General features: G+C 51.8%; 1 protein-coding gene across 7 annotated transcripts in view; it reads right to left on the reverse strand.

Annotated features, from left to right (window-relative positions):
• DLGAP4 (DLG associated protein 4) overlaps window positions 1-14,170 on the reverse strand; it is a 197,949-nt gene that overhangs the window by 57,286 nt on the left and 126,493 nt on the right. Inside the window, exon 1 of one of the 7 annotated variants that reach the window (XM_019655201.1) lies at window positions 6,039-6,939. The exons of the other annotated variants lie outside the window; for them this stretch is intronic. Coding sequence (XP_019510746.1) covers window positions 6,039-6,069 — 31 coding nt within the window. The 5' untranslated portion in view covers window positions 6,070-6,939. Of the gene's footprint in view, window positions 1-6,038; window positions 6,940-14,170 lie in introns of those variants that run through there. 7 annotated transcript variants of the gene reach the window in all.

Genomic DNA, 14,170 nt, shown 5'->3' on the forward strand with positions numbered 1-14,170 from the left:
CAAAGCAGGAATGGGATGAGGCGAGCATGGAGGCTCTGCCTACCATGTGGCTGCTCTGCCTCACAACCCAAGGCTGAGCCCCTGGCTCAGGGGGACACAGAGGACAATGGCAACCCTTCAGTTTCCTAGCTGCCCACTGGACCAACCATTGCTGCCTCCTACGGTAGCTGCTCCGTAAGTACCAGTCCCCTCCCTGCCCTCTGTCCAATGGGGATCCCTGGCTACAGCCTGGGAAATGGGAACTAGGTTCCATCACCTGGTTCTCCTGTGCGGAGAGCACCTTGAGACAAGTCCTTTCCTGCCTTTGTGGGTGACTGATCCTCTGACTGGGCCAGGGAACACCCTCTCTGGTGGGGGTTGGCTGAGAATCCCCCACATGCCCATTGATGGACCAGTCACATATGAGGCTCAACTCTGGATGCTGCTCACAGCCTGGCCAATAAAATTGCTGATATGATGTGAAGGCCCCTCACTTCCATGACCCTCCACCCTGAAGAAATTCTAAGCTGGCACCCAGCCCCAGCCTTCCAGATCTTTAGAAAGCAGGGTTTATGGGCTTTAGGGGATGTATTTGTGTGCCCCAATTCAAGGGGCAAGAAGGCTCAGATTCCTGGGACCCTAACAGGAGTTTCCTTTTCAAGAAGCAGAGCTAGGGTTCACAGACAATCAGCCTTGGGTCTGAGCCACATTTTCCTTATCTGTAAAAGGGAAGTCCACCTGCCTCAGGCTTGTTGTAAGGATTTCGGGAAAGCGCCTGTGGAGGCCTGGAACAGAGCCTGCCATAGAGCAGGTAGAGCAGGTGTACAAGCAACGTGCTTAGATTATTATTTCTTATCCAAAAGCCACAACACCCAACAACTTTTCTCTGGCTCATCAGAACTCCCCCACCCCCAAACACACACACAGCTGAGCTCTCCTCAGGGAGCACAACATCCTCTGTTATGTTATCCCAATTAGCCCTTCCCATCCCCATGGGCTCCACCCGAACCTCACCCTCTTCTGTCATCTGGATGCCTGAAAATTTTCCTCCCTATAGTCACTTTCATTCATTACAATTCACCCAGCATGATTCATCCTCTAGTTGTACTACCCCTCCTCTAAAACCTTCCATGGCTCCCCAAAGCCTCTGCTTTTCAGGTGATGCTCAACGAACGCTACTTACAACCTCCCTGGACTCTCCCAGATTTTTTACCCAGAGCCCTGATGTATCAGCAGAACAAGTCTACTCACTGTTTTCCTAAATATGTGTTTACCTTCCAGCCCCCTCACCTCTAACTTTGCACAAACCATTCCCTGGAATGTCAGCCCCACCCTCTCTGTCTCTTTGAATTCAGTCCCCTTCAAGAGGACTGTAGATGATGCCGCTGGCTCACGCTCACTTCTTCCTTCTCAGACAATGTTTTTTCCTTAGCAGACGCTTAATTACAGATTGTCACACAGTCTCTCATAATTGTAGCTTTGTCTCTCTTGTCAGACCGTAAGTTCACAGGGGCAGAGGCCCTGTTCTGGTCTTTCCCATCCTTTGAGAGCTTGGCCAGGGCTAGGAGGGCAGGCCCCTGGTCAGAAAGTGTTTTCCAAGCCCAATTCAGCTCTAGGCTGAGCCGAGTCTAGCTCCGACCACTTGGGGCCACTTCTCTTGCTCTTGTCCTGTAAGGAAACTGTTCACTAGCCAAACCAGACCTTGGTGCTCTGCTCACCACTGGGCCAGTGATTTAGAGAAATGAAAGAAACCTGGGTGACGAGGCAGGGCTATGGCTCTTGCCTGGCCCTGGCATGGTCTTGCTCTGGGATCCTAGACACATCCCTGTCTGCCCCATCCCTGGGCCTGTTTCCTTATTGTGAAACAAGAAACAAAAATCTTTTAGCACTAGAATATGGATTTTACTTGTCTTTAAGGTAGCCTTGGTTCCCAGGAGTGGGTGGGTGAGAAACCAGCTGATGCCAACACAGGCTGAGGAAGGGGAGGCAGCCACAGCCAGGACTGGGCCACCTGGAACCTCAGAGGCACTCACATTGCACACCTCATCAACCTCATTAAATTGCTGCTGACAACTGGATTGCATCCCTGCCCAGGTGTTCAATTCCACAGACCTTACCCTGGCCAGGTCTGCCTATCTGCTGTCAGGGCTAAGCAGGGGAAGGGTAACTTGCTTTTGGAAACAACCAGTCCTGCCTGAAACAAAGACAATAACAAGAGGCCAGTTTCCTCACCTGTAAGATGAGGATAATATTGGTAGCTGCATCAAAGGATTGCTGCAATAGTGCAGTGAGATAATGCCATAAACTGCTTAGCACAGTCCCTGACACCCAGTGAACAGCAGTGTAACAGACAGGTTCCCATTTCTTGAAAGGCCTTTACTACATGAGTTCTCATCTTCACAGCAACCTGTGAGGTAGGTATTTCCATACCAATTTGACAGGGAAGAAAACAGAGGCACAGAAAGTTGACCAATCCAAGGTCACACAGCTGACAAGCCAAGCTGTGATACAAACACAGGAAACTCAGTTCAGCTTTTCGCAAACTGTAGGCCACATGCTCTGAGCAGCAGACTCCTCCAGAGGACTGGTTTAAACAGCCGATTCCTGCCCTCAGACCTGCCAAATGAGGATCTTTGAGATGCAACTCAGGAACATGAACTTGATAAAGATGAGGAATCTAAATTTTATTTATGAGGAAATTGATGCACAGAGGTAAAGCAACCTGCGAAAGTCACACTTACAGCAAGTATGGACCTGGGACTGAATTCACAGTCTGACTCCAGAAGCAGCAGAAACTTCCTGGGGAGGTGGCACTTGACAATGTGGGCCTCAAAAAGGAGAGCACCATAGGGGGAGGGTACAGCACAGATACAGGCTTACAGCAAGAAAGGCCAGGCCAATAGCATTGCAACGTGGCTTGTGTTTCCAGATCCCTGGGGAATGAAAAAAAACTACATAGGGGTCACCACTGTAGCCTTCCCCTAGGAGCCCAGGGAGGCATTCCTGAGCTCCTCTGAGCTCTAGGAGGAAAACCTGTGATGTTTTCTACAACCAGCAGGCTCTGGCAGTGGCCCTCTGGGTGTGTCTGATTGCTGCTCAGGATGAGAAAGCCAAGGGAAGGTGGTGACTCAGTCCCCACCCAGCCTTCAGCTAGTCCCGTTTAAATTTGAGATGAGCTCAGAGGCTACGGAAATGTCAAGCAAACCCTCCTTGCAGAACAGATGCCAGACCCAGAGAAGGTGCCCTGAGGGATAGGCTACTAGACAGAAACAATTTGGAGCAATGCTGTGGGCTGTGGGGGAAGAAAAGACACTTGGGCTCAAGCCTGCCTCTACACTGCCATCTGTGGAACCCTGAGCAGGTCTCTGGGCCCCCTATTCTTCATTCACCTATGAAATGGAGAACTCCTCTGGTTTCTGACTTCCTTCTAGGACTTTTGTGAGGAACAATGGTCAGGAAAGAGCCTGGCAGATTATACAATGCCTCACACAGCAAGTGAGACATTAGAGGACTGCTCCTATTATTTATTAGAACAGCCAGGAGGTGCTTTCCAAGTTACCTGAACCCCAACCACACGGGGTGGGGGGAGAGGCTGGGTCCCGTCTTGTTCCCACAAAAAGAAATGTGATCCAGATATTATTGGAAGGTGAAAGGTCACATTTATTAAGTGCCTACTTTGTACTAGGTGTTTTTTCACATATAATCTCACTTAATCCTCACCACAATCCTACAGTGTAAATATGATTATCTTGAGTCCAGATGAGGAAACTGAAGCTCAAAGAAAGTAACATGACCAAGATTACACAGGCAGCTAGTGATGGAGACTGATTAAAACCAGGTGTTCGTGGCTCTAAAATCCACACTATTTCTACTCTCTGGAAAATTGTGTACAGGCATACCTCATTTTATTGCACTTCACAGATGTTATGCTTTTTACAATTGAAGGCAAGACCCTCCACCAACAAAAAGATTATGACTGTCTTTACTGTGGTGGTCTGCAAATTGAACCCACAATATCTCCGAGGTATGCCTGTATAAGAGGCAGAACATGCCTGGTATAGAGGCCCAGCTCAAGTACTGCCTTCTCTTGTACTCCTTTCTGATCCTTTGCCCAGATAGGACCTCTCTACTATGAAACCCCACAGCACATCATCAGCACCCACCTGGGACCATTCAGCCCATTCTCCTTACTCTGTGATCAAACACCTTTTTAACAGATAAGATGAGATGCAGGTGCAAATAAGTGACCTTTGAGTTATCTTAGAATCCTCAAATGTCAGAGCTGGAAGCAACTAAGAGACCATGTCCAACTCTCTCATTTTTCAGAAGGCAAAATACACAGAGGAGGGCTATTGTCTAAAGTCACACAGCGTCTTAGCATCAGAGCTAGGAACAGAGCCTTGGCATTCTGACTCACAGAATATCTTTAGGAATTCCATGATTTCAGAACCAGTCTTAGGACAAGGATTATTATCCCCATTTTACAGGCAGTGAAGCTGAAGTCCAGGGGAAAGGGGCCTTCTGAGAGTGGGTGAGCTGTGCGGACCAGAAAACTCTCATCCCTGGCTTCTAGGCCAGGAACCAACCCCTTTCTCCTCCCCACTGCAAGTAGTCTGTGTAGTGTGCCGAGCACAGGCCCACAGTAAAAGGTCAACGGGTACCAAAAATTATCATTATACAACAGTAGGCAGGTGACATCAGCCTGACCGTGACCTCCTCAGAGGCAGTGCCATGGAATAGGACCCAGGAGTCCTGGCTTGATCCTCTATGGGTCCCTGGCCTTTCTGGGCCTCATCAATAAGACGAGGGGGCTACAATACCTGATCTCATCTCCTGCTCCAAAGTTCTGGGACACCCTAGGCTTCCTCACAGAGCCTCTCTTCACTGGGGTCTTTGTTTCCCCACTCTGCGGGAAAGCAGGAAAAGCAGCCAGGGCTTACAACTACAAAATAACTATTCCCAAATGCCACTGGCCAAACAGGGCCCACCCTAAACAATAATGGAATGGAACATGGAAAATCCAACTGTCTCCCAGCACAGGCATCCAGCTGGGCACACCTGCCTATCTTTACAAACGAACAAAGAGCAACCAAGAATCACGGCATAAATAAGAGACAGCCTATCTCCTGTCCTATAGGCAGGGCAGATATATTCCTGAATAAGACGGCAATGGAGTGGAGGGTAAAGAACTCTGGATAGGGATTCCTGGGTCCGATCTCTGTCCCAGCTCTGCCACAGACTAGCTGTGTACTCTGGGCAGGCTGCTTTCCCTTTGTGGGGCTCAGTTTACAGGCAGGGTGACAGTTCACAAAGCATCCCTACAGATGTTTCGTTTGATCATCAAGACAAAATTGTGAGGCTGGCACAATTATTCCTTTTACAGATGGGGAAACGAAGGCTTGGAGAGGTCAAGAGTCTCACTCAAGGTCACACAGCTTGAAGCTGGCAGAACCAAGGCCCCAGAGTTCTTAGACCACCAAACCCAATACTCAAGGGTGGTCAGATGAAGAGCAACGCCCCTTTCCCCTCATCCTCACTGAGAGTCTCAACCAGACCAAGGCAGCACAGACCCTTGTTCACCTGCCCGGTCTGCTGGCCTGCAAAGTTCTGGCCACAAACCCCCGCTGCCCAGCTGCCTAGAAGGCCACAGCTCCCTGCAAAATTTCATTACTCAAGTTGGCAAGAACGCAGCCCCCACCCCCAGCCGGGTCTAAATAAGCACCCAAGTGATATCACATCCTGCCGGCTCCAAAATAGCCCAGGCCTGCCCACAAGCGATCACAAAGTGCCAGGCCATGCAGGGCCAAGCGGGCAGGGAGGCCCAGCCCATGGCACCCTCCACACACTCAAGCAACCAAAGCAGAAGCCTCAGAGCAGGAAGGCCCCCCACTCCCACCTCTGCCAGACGGCCTGGCCCCTCCCTCCTTGCCCCCTTTGTTGAGAGGCCCAGAGCCTCCTGCCCCAGTGCCAGCCCTCGCCCCAGCGCCAACCCCACGGAGCCTTGGCCGCGGCCAGCCTGCGGGCGGACTCCGGCCCGACCCGGACACCCCACCACTCACATTGCTTCAAGAGCTCCAGACACAAAGCCATGAGGGCCGGATGGGGGTCAGAGACCCAGAGACCGGCAAAGACAGAAAAGGGGAAAGGGAGAGACACGGGTGCAGAAAGAAGGGAAGACAGGGGGCTGGGGCAGAGAAAGCGAGGGGCCCAAGAGCTATGGGCAAAGGAGCAGGCTCAAAGGGGGGCCTTGAGCGCTAGAGACAGTGAGTGGTGAGACCACCGAGACAGATGGGGGGGCAGACAGAAGCAGGGAGAGCAAAGCAGAAGACCCGACCCAGAGAAATAGGAGGGGGGTACGCAGAGGCCTGACAGAGAACAAGGAGAGACAGCGACAGGGGACAAACCAAGGGAAGGTAGGGAAGGGCAGTGAAGTCGGGGAACTGGGGAGCTTTTGGGGGCCCCAAGGAGAGAGGCCCCAAGGGATCTCGGAGGTCCCAGCGTACGGGGGGTGGGGGGCACCAAAAGAGGGAAAATCCTGAGGAAATGAGGGCTAAGAGGAGGCAAGACCCCGGGGATTTGGGGGGTGCAGATGGAAGGTAAGGCACCCGAAGGATGTGCAGGAAGCTCAAAGGGGATCCCTGGGGGTGTGGAGGGTGTTCGGAAGGAAAAGCCCCCAAAGATGTGGGGATGCTCGGAGGGGAGTCCTGACGAATGGGGGCGCTCAGAAAGGGAGGCTCTGAGGGATGAGAGGAGCGCGCTGAAGGGGACCCGAGATCCGGGAGTGAGGGAGGGGCTGTGAGGCAGCGCGAGGACAGAGACAAAGAGACAGCGAGCCGGGGAGAGACAAAGCGAGCGGAGCGGGGAGACCGGCCCGAGGGCTGGCGGCCGGAGACAGGGACGGAAATGCGAGCGGGCGGGTGGACGGACGGACGGACAGACGGGGAGGAGGGCGGGGGCAGGGCCGGGGAGTGTGGCTTCCAGACCGCAGCCCCCAACTCCCCCCATCAGCACCTCTCTCTTGGCCTAGGACTCTTAATGNCAGGGCCGGGCGGGGGCGGCGCCCGTCTCCTCGCGGGGCCGCGGCTGCTCCGGGCGGCGCTGGGCGGGCCCCAGGCGTCCGGGCTGAGGAGGCGGCGGCGACGACGTGGACCGGACAGACGGACGGAGTGACGGACGGGCTGGCGGCAGCTGCGGCCAGCGGCGGGCACTCACCCTCCTCCCTCACGCGGCCCGGCCCGAGGCTCCGGTTTTGTACGCCCGAGGGGCGGGGCCTCTGAGTTAAAGCCCCGCGTCGGCCCCGCCCCGCCCCGCCCCCCGCGTCAGCCGGGCAGGCGCGTCGCCCGGGACTCTGGGGGCTGGCGGGGGCGCGCGCAGACCGCTCGGCACGTGGCCCGTCGCGCGCCCGGGGCTGGGCTGGTACGCAAGCGCGCAGGGCGCTCAGTCCAGCCGGAGTCGACCGACCGTGAGAGGGAGCGCGCGCCCACGTCGGCACAGGGGGCCCCGCCCCTCACGCTGCCCGCCAAACCAGTTCCAGCTGGAATGGGACGCATGCTCAGTGCCGGGGGCGGATCGGGAGCGTTCTCTCTCCGGTTTACCTCTGCGAAACGTCCCCGCTACTGGGGAAAACAGGCTGAACGCAAGCAGCCTGAGGTGGTCTTTCCACCCCAGTACGGTAAAATTAGACCTCAGGTACTACCGACTCTATGTCCTAAGTGGTTTTAGTTGTCCCCGCTACTCTATCCTCACTTTGCTGTCCTCATCTGTAGTTCTCCAGTTTGGGTTCGAATCCCAGCTCAGCCTCTGGAGGGCTGTGACCTTGGACGCTCATTTAACCTCCCTGAGCCTTCGTTTCCTCCTTGGCAAAATGAAACCACACCTACGATGCCCTGGAGGGCAAGTGCAGTAGGTGCTGCCTAAATCCATATATCATCATCTTCTAGCCTCATGGCCCTCCCGGTTCCCGGCTTCGCTCCTGCGAGTTACCTCCTCCTCACAGGCCCGGTCCAGAGATGATTCCTTGGGGGCCTCCTCCCTCCAGGTCGCACTACAGTAGGTCTGCCATCCACACACCCAGCTCCTGTTCCCCAACCTTGCTGGGTGGCCTAAGCACCTCCCTTCCCTTCTCTCTGCATCTCTTTTTCCAAATGGAAAATGGAAAAAAGAACCTTACTGAAGGTGATAACGTTTCTGACACCACTGTCATGATTTTTGCATGAAGGCATAATAATAACAAAGGCAACTGAGGGTTATTGGGCCAATTTGATGCCAGGCACAGCCCTAAGCCTGAAAAGATTAGCTTGCTTCGTCCTACTCACAGTCACTATGCTACACCTGTACTATTCACGTCGTGTTTATCTTTAAGTTGATTTACTTAGAAAAACTCAGGAAGCCCATACACATGAGCCTGACTCTGCCTTGCTCTGCCCCAGCCCTACTGGCCTCTGCTCCTCTTCCAACACACCAGGCACCCTCCTACCTCAGGCCTTTGTACCACTCTTCCCCTGGCCTGGCGCATTTCCCCAGCACAACGGGTTCCCTCACTTTAATTCTGCTCAAACATCTTTCTCAATGCGTTCTACCCTAGCTACCCGGTTTATGCTGCAATACCCCTCCCCTGCCCCTACCAGCACGCCCAGGACCCCTTGCCCTGCATGCTACTTCCCAATAAACCATATATTTACTTGTGTTATTTATGCTTATTGTTTTGTCTGCCTCTCCCTCCCTATCCCCCATGTACTTTAAGGCAGGGGTTTCTGGGTTTTGTTCATGGGTATGTCTGGTGCCCAGAGCTTGGCGTGGCCCATTGTGGGTGATCAATAAACATCTATTTAATAAATGGCCTATCTGACTGCAAGACTCATGTCCTTTTTTTTTTTTTTTGTGAGCCATCCTCAGCGGCTGCTCAGCTCGGGCTGGACTCGAACCGCTGTTGCTCAGAGCTCAAACTCTTGAGCGAGCTCTTAACCAACTGAGCCACTCGGCCGACCCTGCAAGACTCATGTCCTTAATCACCACACTGTAGGTAATTAATTAATTAAATCCAAGGTTGGATTTAAGCACTTTAATCTCTCCTCCTTTGGTGTGATTTCTCTACCCCTGAAATAGTGTAAGGAATGCCTCTGTCTTAGTCAAGAATCTCAGTCCTGGGCCGGCCGAGTGGCGCGATGGTTAAGAACTCGCTTGGGATGCCAGAGGGCCCCGGTTTGGATCCCACATATGAGGGCCAGTGACACTGCCCTCTACAGTTAAGATGCTGAACAACGGCTCAACCTGGAGCTGGGCTGCTTTGAGTCGCCGGCGACGGCGTGGGCTGCAGTCCCTGTGGCAGTGGGTTGCCATGGGCTACCGTGTGTAGCCAGCAGCCAGCGTGAGCGGCCAGCAGCCGCAGTGAGCGGCCGTCCAGAAGCTGGCGACTGATCTGCCTCACCCGGAAGAGCGCAATGATGGTGCCAACTTGGGCCAGTGAAGCAACATCCTCCACAACTAGACTGAAGAACAAAACGACAGCAACTTGTCTGTCCTCCTTCCCCCAATTCCCCAGCACTATTCCCATCCCCCCAATTCACCAATAAAAATCTTTAAAAAAAAAAAAAAATCTCAGTCCTGGAGGTCCTGGCCTACCCACTAGTCCTCAAACACAGAAGGCTCAGTGGGTCTAAAAATGGGATTTAGAAGAGTAATGATGTGTGCAGTGAGCATACAGTAGGCACTCAACCACTCCCATCCTAGTCCAAGGCCTGGTGGAGCCCAGAGAGGAAGCTGCCTACCGCTCAGTGCCCTCTGTGAAAAGAGTCTATTTCAGCAGTAGGGGATTCTGGCTCCTTATCACGCACCCTGGGAAGGCCTCCTAGGTCCTCCCATTAATCTTAGACCTTGTGGTCCCTACCCACACCTCACTGTGTCTTGCCTGGACCACTACACCCGTCTCCAGTCCATCCCGCCCATGTTGCCACATAATTCTCCATGAAACTCTGTGACCATCCTGCACCTCTTTACCAGGACCTTGGATGGCTTCCCCGCACACAGGATAATGGCAAACTCAAGTCAGGCAGACCCAGGTGGAAATCAACTGCTTGACCTACTAACTGGGTGATCTTGATTTGACACCTTTTCTCAGCTGCAGTTTCTTTGTAAAATATCTGTAAACGTGTATGTGCACGTGAGTGTATTTGAGAGGTTAATGGTTAAGTCAGGAATGTCAGATATGCGCAGCTATCCTGGCAGACATCATTAATTGATGGTGGCACACTTCTCTGCTTACTTAAATCTCAGTCCTGAGTTCCAGGGATCAGAGATGACACATACATTGAAGTCTATTTGCATCTTTGGACATGATGGTGTTTGAGGCTGCTCTCAGCCCTGTCACTCTGGGGATTGGAGTATCCAATCGGACAGGAGCCTGTGGTGTAATAACTAGAGATTGTGGAAGGCTAGGCCTGGGAGAGGGCTTGGGGACAGGATGGCTGGTGGGTTGACTGCTTACTGGAATTTTGTCAGCCTCCCTTCTTGTGGCTATGGAGGCGGAGTGAATCAGAGGAAAAACTGGGAGAATTCTGGGGGAGTAGAAAGAGGACAAAGAAGGGAGGACAGTATTTTGTGAGTCAGATAGGAGGTGTTCAAGGATCCCCAAACCCGAACCTCACAATATAGATGGAGAATTTGAGGCACAGGGAGGGGCCAGGACCCACCCAGAGTGACACAACAGAACTAAAACTAGAACACAGGGCCCTTCGGCAAGGGTGTTTCCCAGGCCGGGGACAACCAGCTCAGCGTAGAGCCCCAAGCACTGCCAGGGAGTGACCCCAAGTGTGTGGACCTCTGTGTGTGTGTACACATGTGTACAGTGGTGCAGAGAATGCAGTTGGCAGGAATGAGGGTGCCATCCAACAGCACCACGCTTGAGGTGATGTCACAGTCTCCCTTATGATTCAGTGGGAGAGTAAGAAAGAGGCTGGGGAGGGAGGAAGCTGTGAGGAAAGAAATGGATAAAGGTGAGGGGAGAAACAGGGCTAAGGGAGACAGAAAGCTAAGATGGTGGAGAGAGATGATGGGAGGAAGGGGAGGGGTAGCTGGAAGAAAGGGATGGAGAAAGGGAGGAGAGAGAGGAGACTGGCAAAGGAAGAGAAGGGAGGGAGTGGGAGGGAGGGTTTTCTCTGTTCTTTCTTCTTTCTTAGAGGCAGAGAGACTGGAGGCAAGACTGAGGGATGATGGCACCCCTATGGCCCCTCCCAGGTAGGTCCTTTGACGGGGGAGGGGCATTTATATGCAGCAAAACTGCTGCTTCCCCCACTATCCCAGCTGGAGCTGACCCAGCCTGCCAGTCACCTGCCAGAGCTATTTCTGGAATGTGGAATCTGGGTCAGAAAGGGGGAGGGAAGGAGAGGGTGGCGATGGCAGTATTGGCAGTTGGGAAGCTGGCCAGCTCTGAATGGGTGGGTGGGTGGGCACTCCATGCCCCGCCCAGGGCTATTCCAGAAAGGCCCACCCCTCCAGGCTCTCACTGCCTCATTAACCATCCCCCGCATCTACCCGCCTGCCTGCATATGTGTCCATGTGAGAATGACAAAGAGCTTTCATGCCCCTCAGCAACTTGGGGCTCAGAACAGCCCTAAGTGGTGGGGTGGGCCCAGAATGCTTACTCCTTGGGGACAGATGCTGAGGAAAGCGGGCCCTTTGAGCAGGGTGACCCCTTGGGGAGACTGGCTAAGTGAGGGTGTGCCTGTGTGTTGGTGTGTGTATGGAGGGAGGTGATTATGAGCCGGACTGCCATGTATGGTTGTGCAAGTTTTACACTGATTAAGGATGCCATATGTGAGGGTGTGTGTTGTTCATAACGAAGACATAATTAAATTATATATTTATTATGACAAATTTCTGGCAGATGGCAGTAGAGGACCTTATTCTAATTAAAAAAAAATTGTGCATCATGACAATTTTTCAAGAGATAGGAGTTAAGTGCCTGGGCAGGGGGCACCCTTTCCTAACCCAACATAAAGGTACCAGCTGCAGCTCTGGGCACAGGTCTGAAAATCTGGTGGCTTTGGTTTTCCCTATGAGGTACGTGGTTTATGAGCATGATGGGATCAGAGGGTGGAGAGAGAGCAGCAAGTTATGTGTGGTCACTGTGGAGACCTGGAGGGAGGGCCGACGGGGGAAACATTGGGGTGACTTTTTCTGGAGGCTCCAATCTGCTAGAGGCACGATTTCCTTATAGATGTGGAGATGGCATGGGCCTTGAAGAAGATACACGTGTGTGAGTGCGTGTGCAGGTGTATATAGAGACAATGTGTACATATGAGAGTATCAGTGTACATGTGTTTTGATGTCTGTTATATATCAGTCTAAGGGGTGCAAAATTATATATGTCTGTAAGTAGGTGTGTGTGTGCACACACATGCCTGGGTAGGTGTCAGATGTTGCTACATGATACTTTCTTGAGTGTTTTGGTTTGGACTAAAGCCCCAACTGAGAATAACTCCCACATCCCTCCCTGCATTTAAAGTCAGATGCTCGATCATCCATGCCGATGTGGGGGTGGGGGTGGGGGGCTGTGACTGACTGAATTTTTGGCCTCAATTCCTAGTCTTGCCCTGAATTCACGCCCTTTGCCATGTAACGGTAGCTTCTCCCACAAAAGGTGGCGTGTATTTCCTTGGACCTTGGCCTTGGACTCATGTGAGTTACTTCGACCAACCAAATGTGAGCAGATGTGACACAGAGATTTGCAATGTGCTTGCAAAATAGGGTTTGCCCTCTTATACTTCTGCTGCCTCCATGAGAAGAGCACGCCCTGGAGAGGCCAGTGATTCCGGGAGCACCCTTTGGTTCCAGGGGGGAGGATGCAGGATATGCAGAACAGAACCAGCCGACATGAACACTCATGAATGAGAACAAATGTGTTATTATCGTGTGCCACTGAAATTATGCGCTTGTTTGTTACACAGCATGACTGTGATAATAGCTGATGGATATAGAAATTGGTACCAAGAGTGGGGTATGTTAGCAACAAAAATGTGTAGCATTAGGACCAAGTGGTGAGCAGTAAGTAAAATGTTACAGGAGGCTTGAAAAAAGGTGACCCATATTATGTAGAGATGAAACACTTGGTAAAACTGTCAATCTTCAACAGTAACTTGAAGAGAGCAAAAGGATTTGGACAAGATAGTTTCCAGGCAAAATTCTGAAAGCCAAAACTGGTCTCCTATAGGCTGTACTTGACAAGGACTTAAAAGAAAGAGAACTCATAAAAGAAATAGGGAGTGTCACAGAGCAGAGAGTGTTTAGAGAAAATACAGAGGGCCCAGAACTTGCTGAGTTGCAAAATATCTGTCAACTCCAGCTTCTCCTGCCAGTAAATCATTTCAAATTAAGACACAGATCAAACCAAGGTCATGGCTAGTTAAGATGCAGCATGTGGACCAGATCAAATCAAGGGTGTGGTTGTAACATCTTTTATTAATACTCTAATAAGTTACCATCTAAGAGATGCTCTCAGCTGCTCAAAAGGGCTTCCAGAAAGCTTCAAGGGCTTGGCCCCACAGAAGCCTAATGTACCCAAAGTAGTCATAATTGAATCTAGAGAGACTGGTATGACAAAAATAATTGTGGGTGTGGTTTTTGGAACATGGAGTTAAGTGGAATCAAATACATAGAAAACCCACAAAGTGTTTGAGGTAGGTGTGTGGCCAAAACTGTGATCACCTTAGGCTAAAGGGACAGACCATTCCAGATGTTAAAACCACATCCGGGTCCCTAACTCTCTTCGGGAAGGAGGCAGGCTGAGAAAGCTGTTCAGCTGCCCAAAGGGCATATTCTTTAATGTTCTCTTCAGAATTAGCCAATAAGGCGAATAGAAAAGGAGGGGCTTTCACAGAGCACAGCCAAGAGCTGCAGAGAACAATGGATTAGGGAGTCAACTCCAGGGAGTAGAGCTTGGACCTAATCAAGGAACATTCCTGATCCTAGAGTATTTGCCCAACATTTGCCCAGAAGGACTTCAGAATTGCCATGGATCGGTAAGTGTCTGAATTCCTTCTCCCTCTGTCTGAACGGGTGTGTGAATTGCAGTTATCCTGTCACTATTTCACCAGTGTATGCTGGATGTCTGGGGAGTTGGAGGTAGGAGGTGGATAACTTTGTTTAGATTTCAGGTCACTCGATCAAGAGGAGTCATATCCAGACCTGATATAAA

This window comes from Hipposideros armiger, unplaced genomic scaffold (assembly GCF_001890085.2).
Source record: "Hipposideros armiger isolate ML-2016 unplaced genomic scaffold, ASM189008v1 scaffold_238, whole genome shotgun sequence".
In the NCBI taxonomy this organism is placed as follows: Eukaryota; Metazoa; Chordata; class Mammalia; order Chiroptera; family Hipposideridae; genus Hipposideros; species Hipposideros armiger.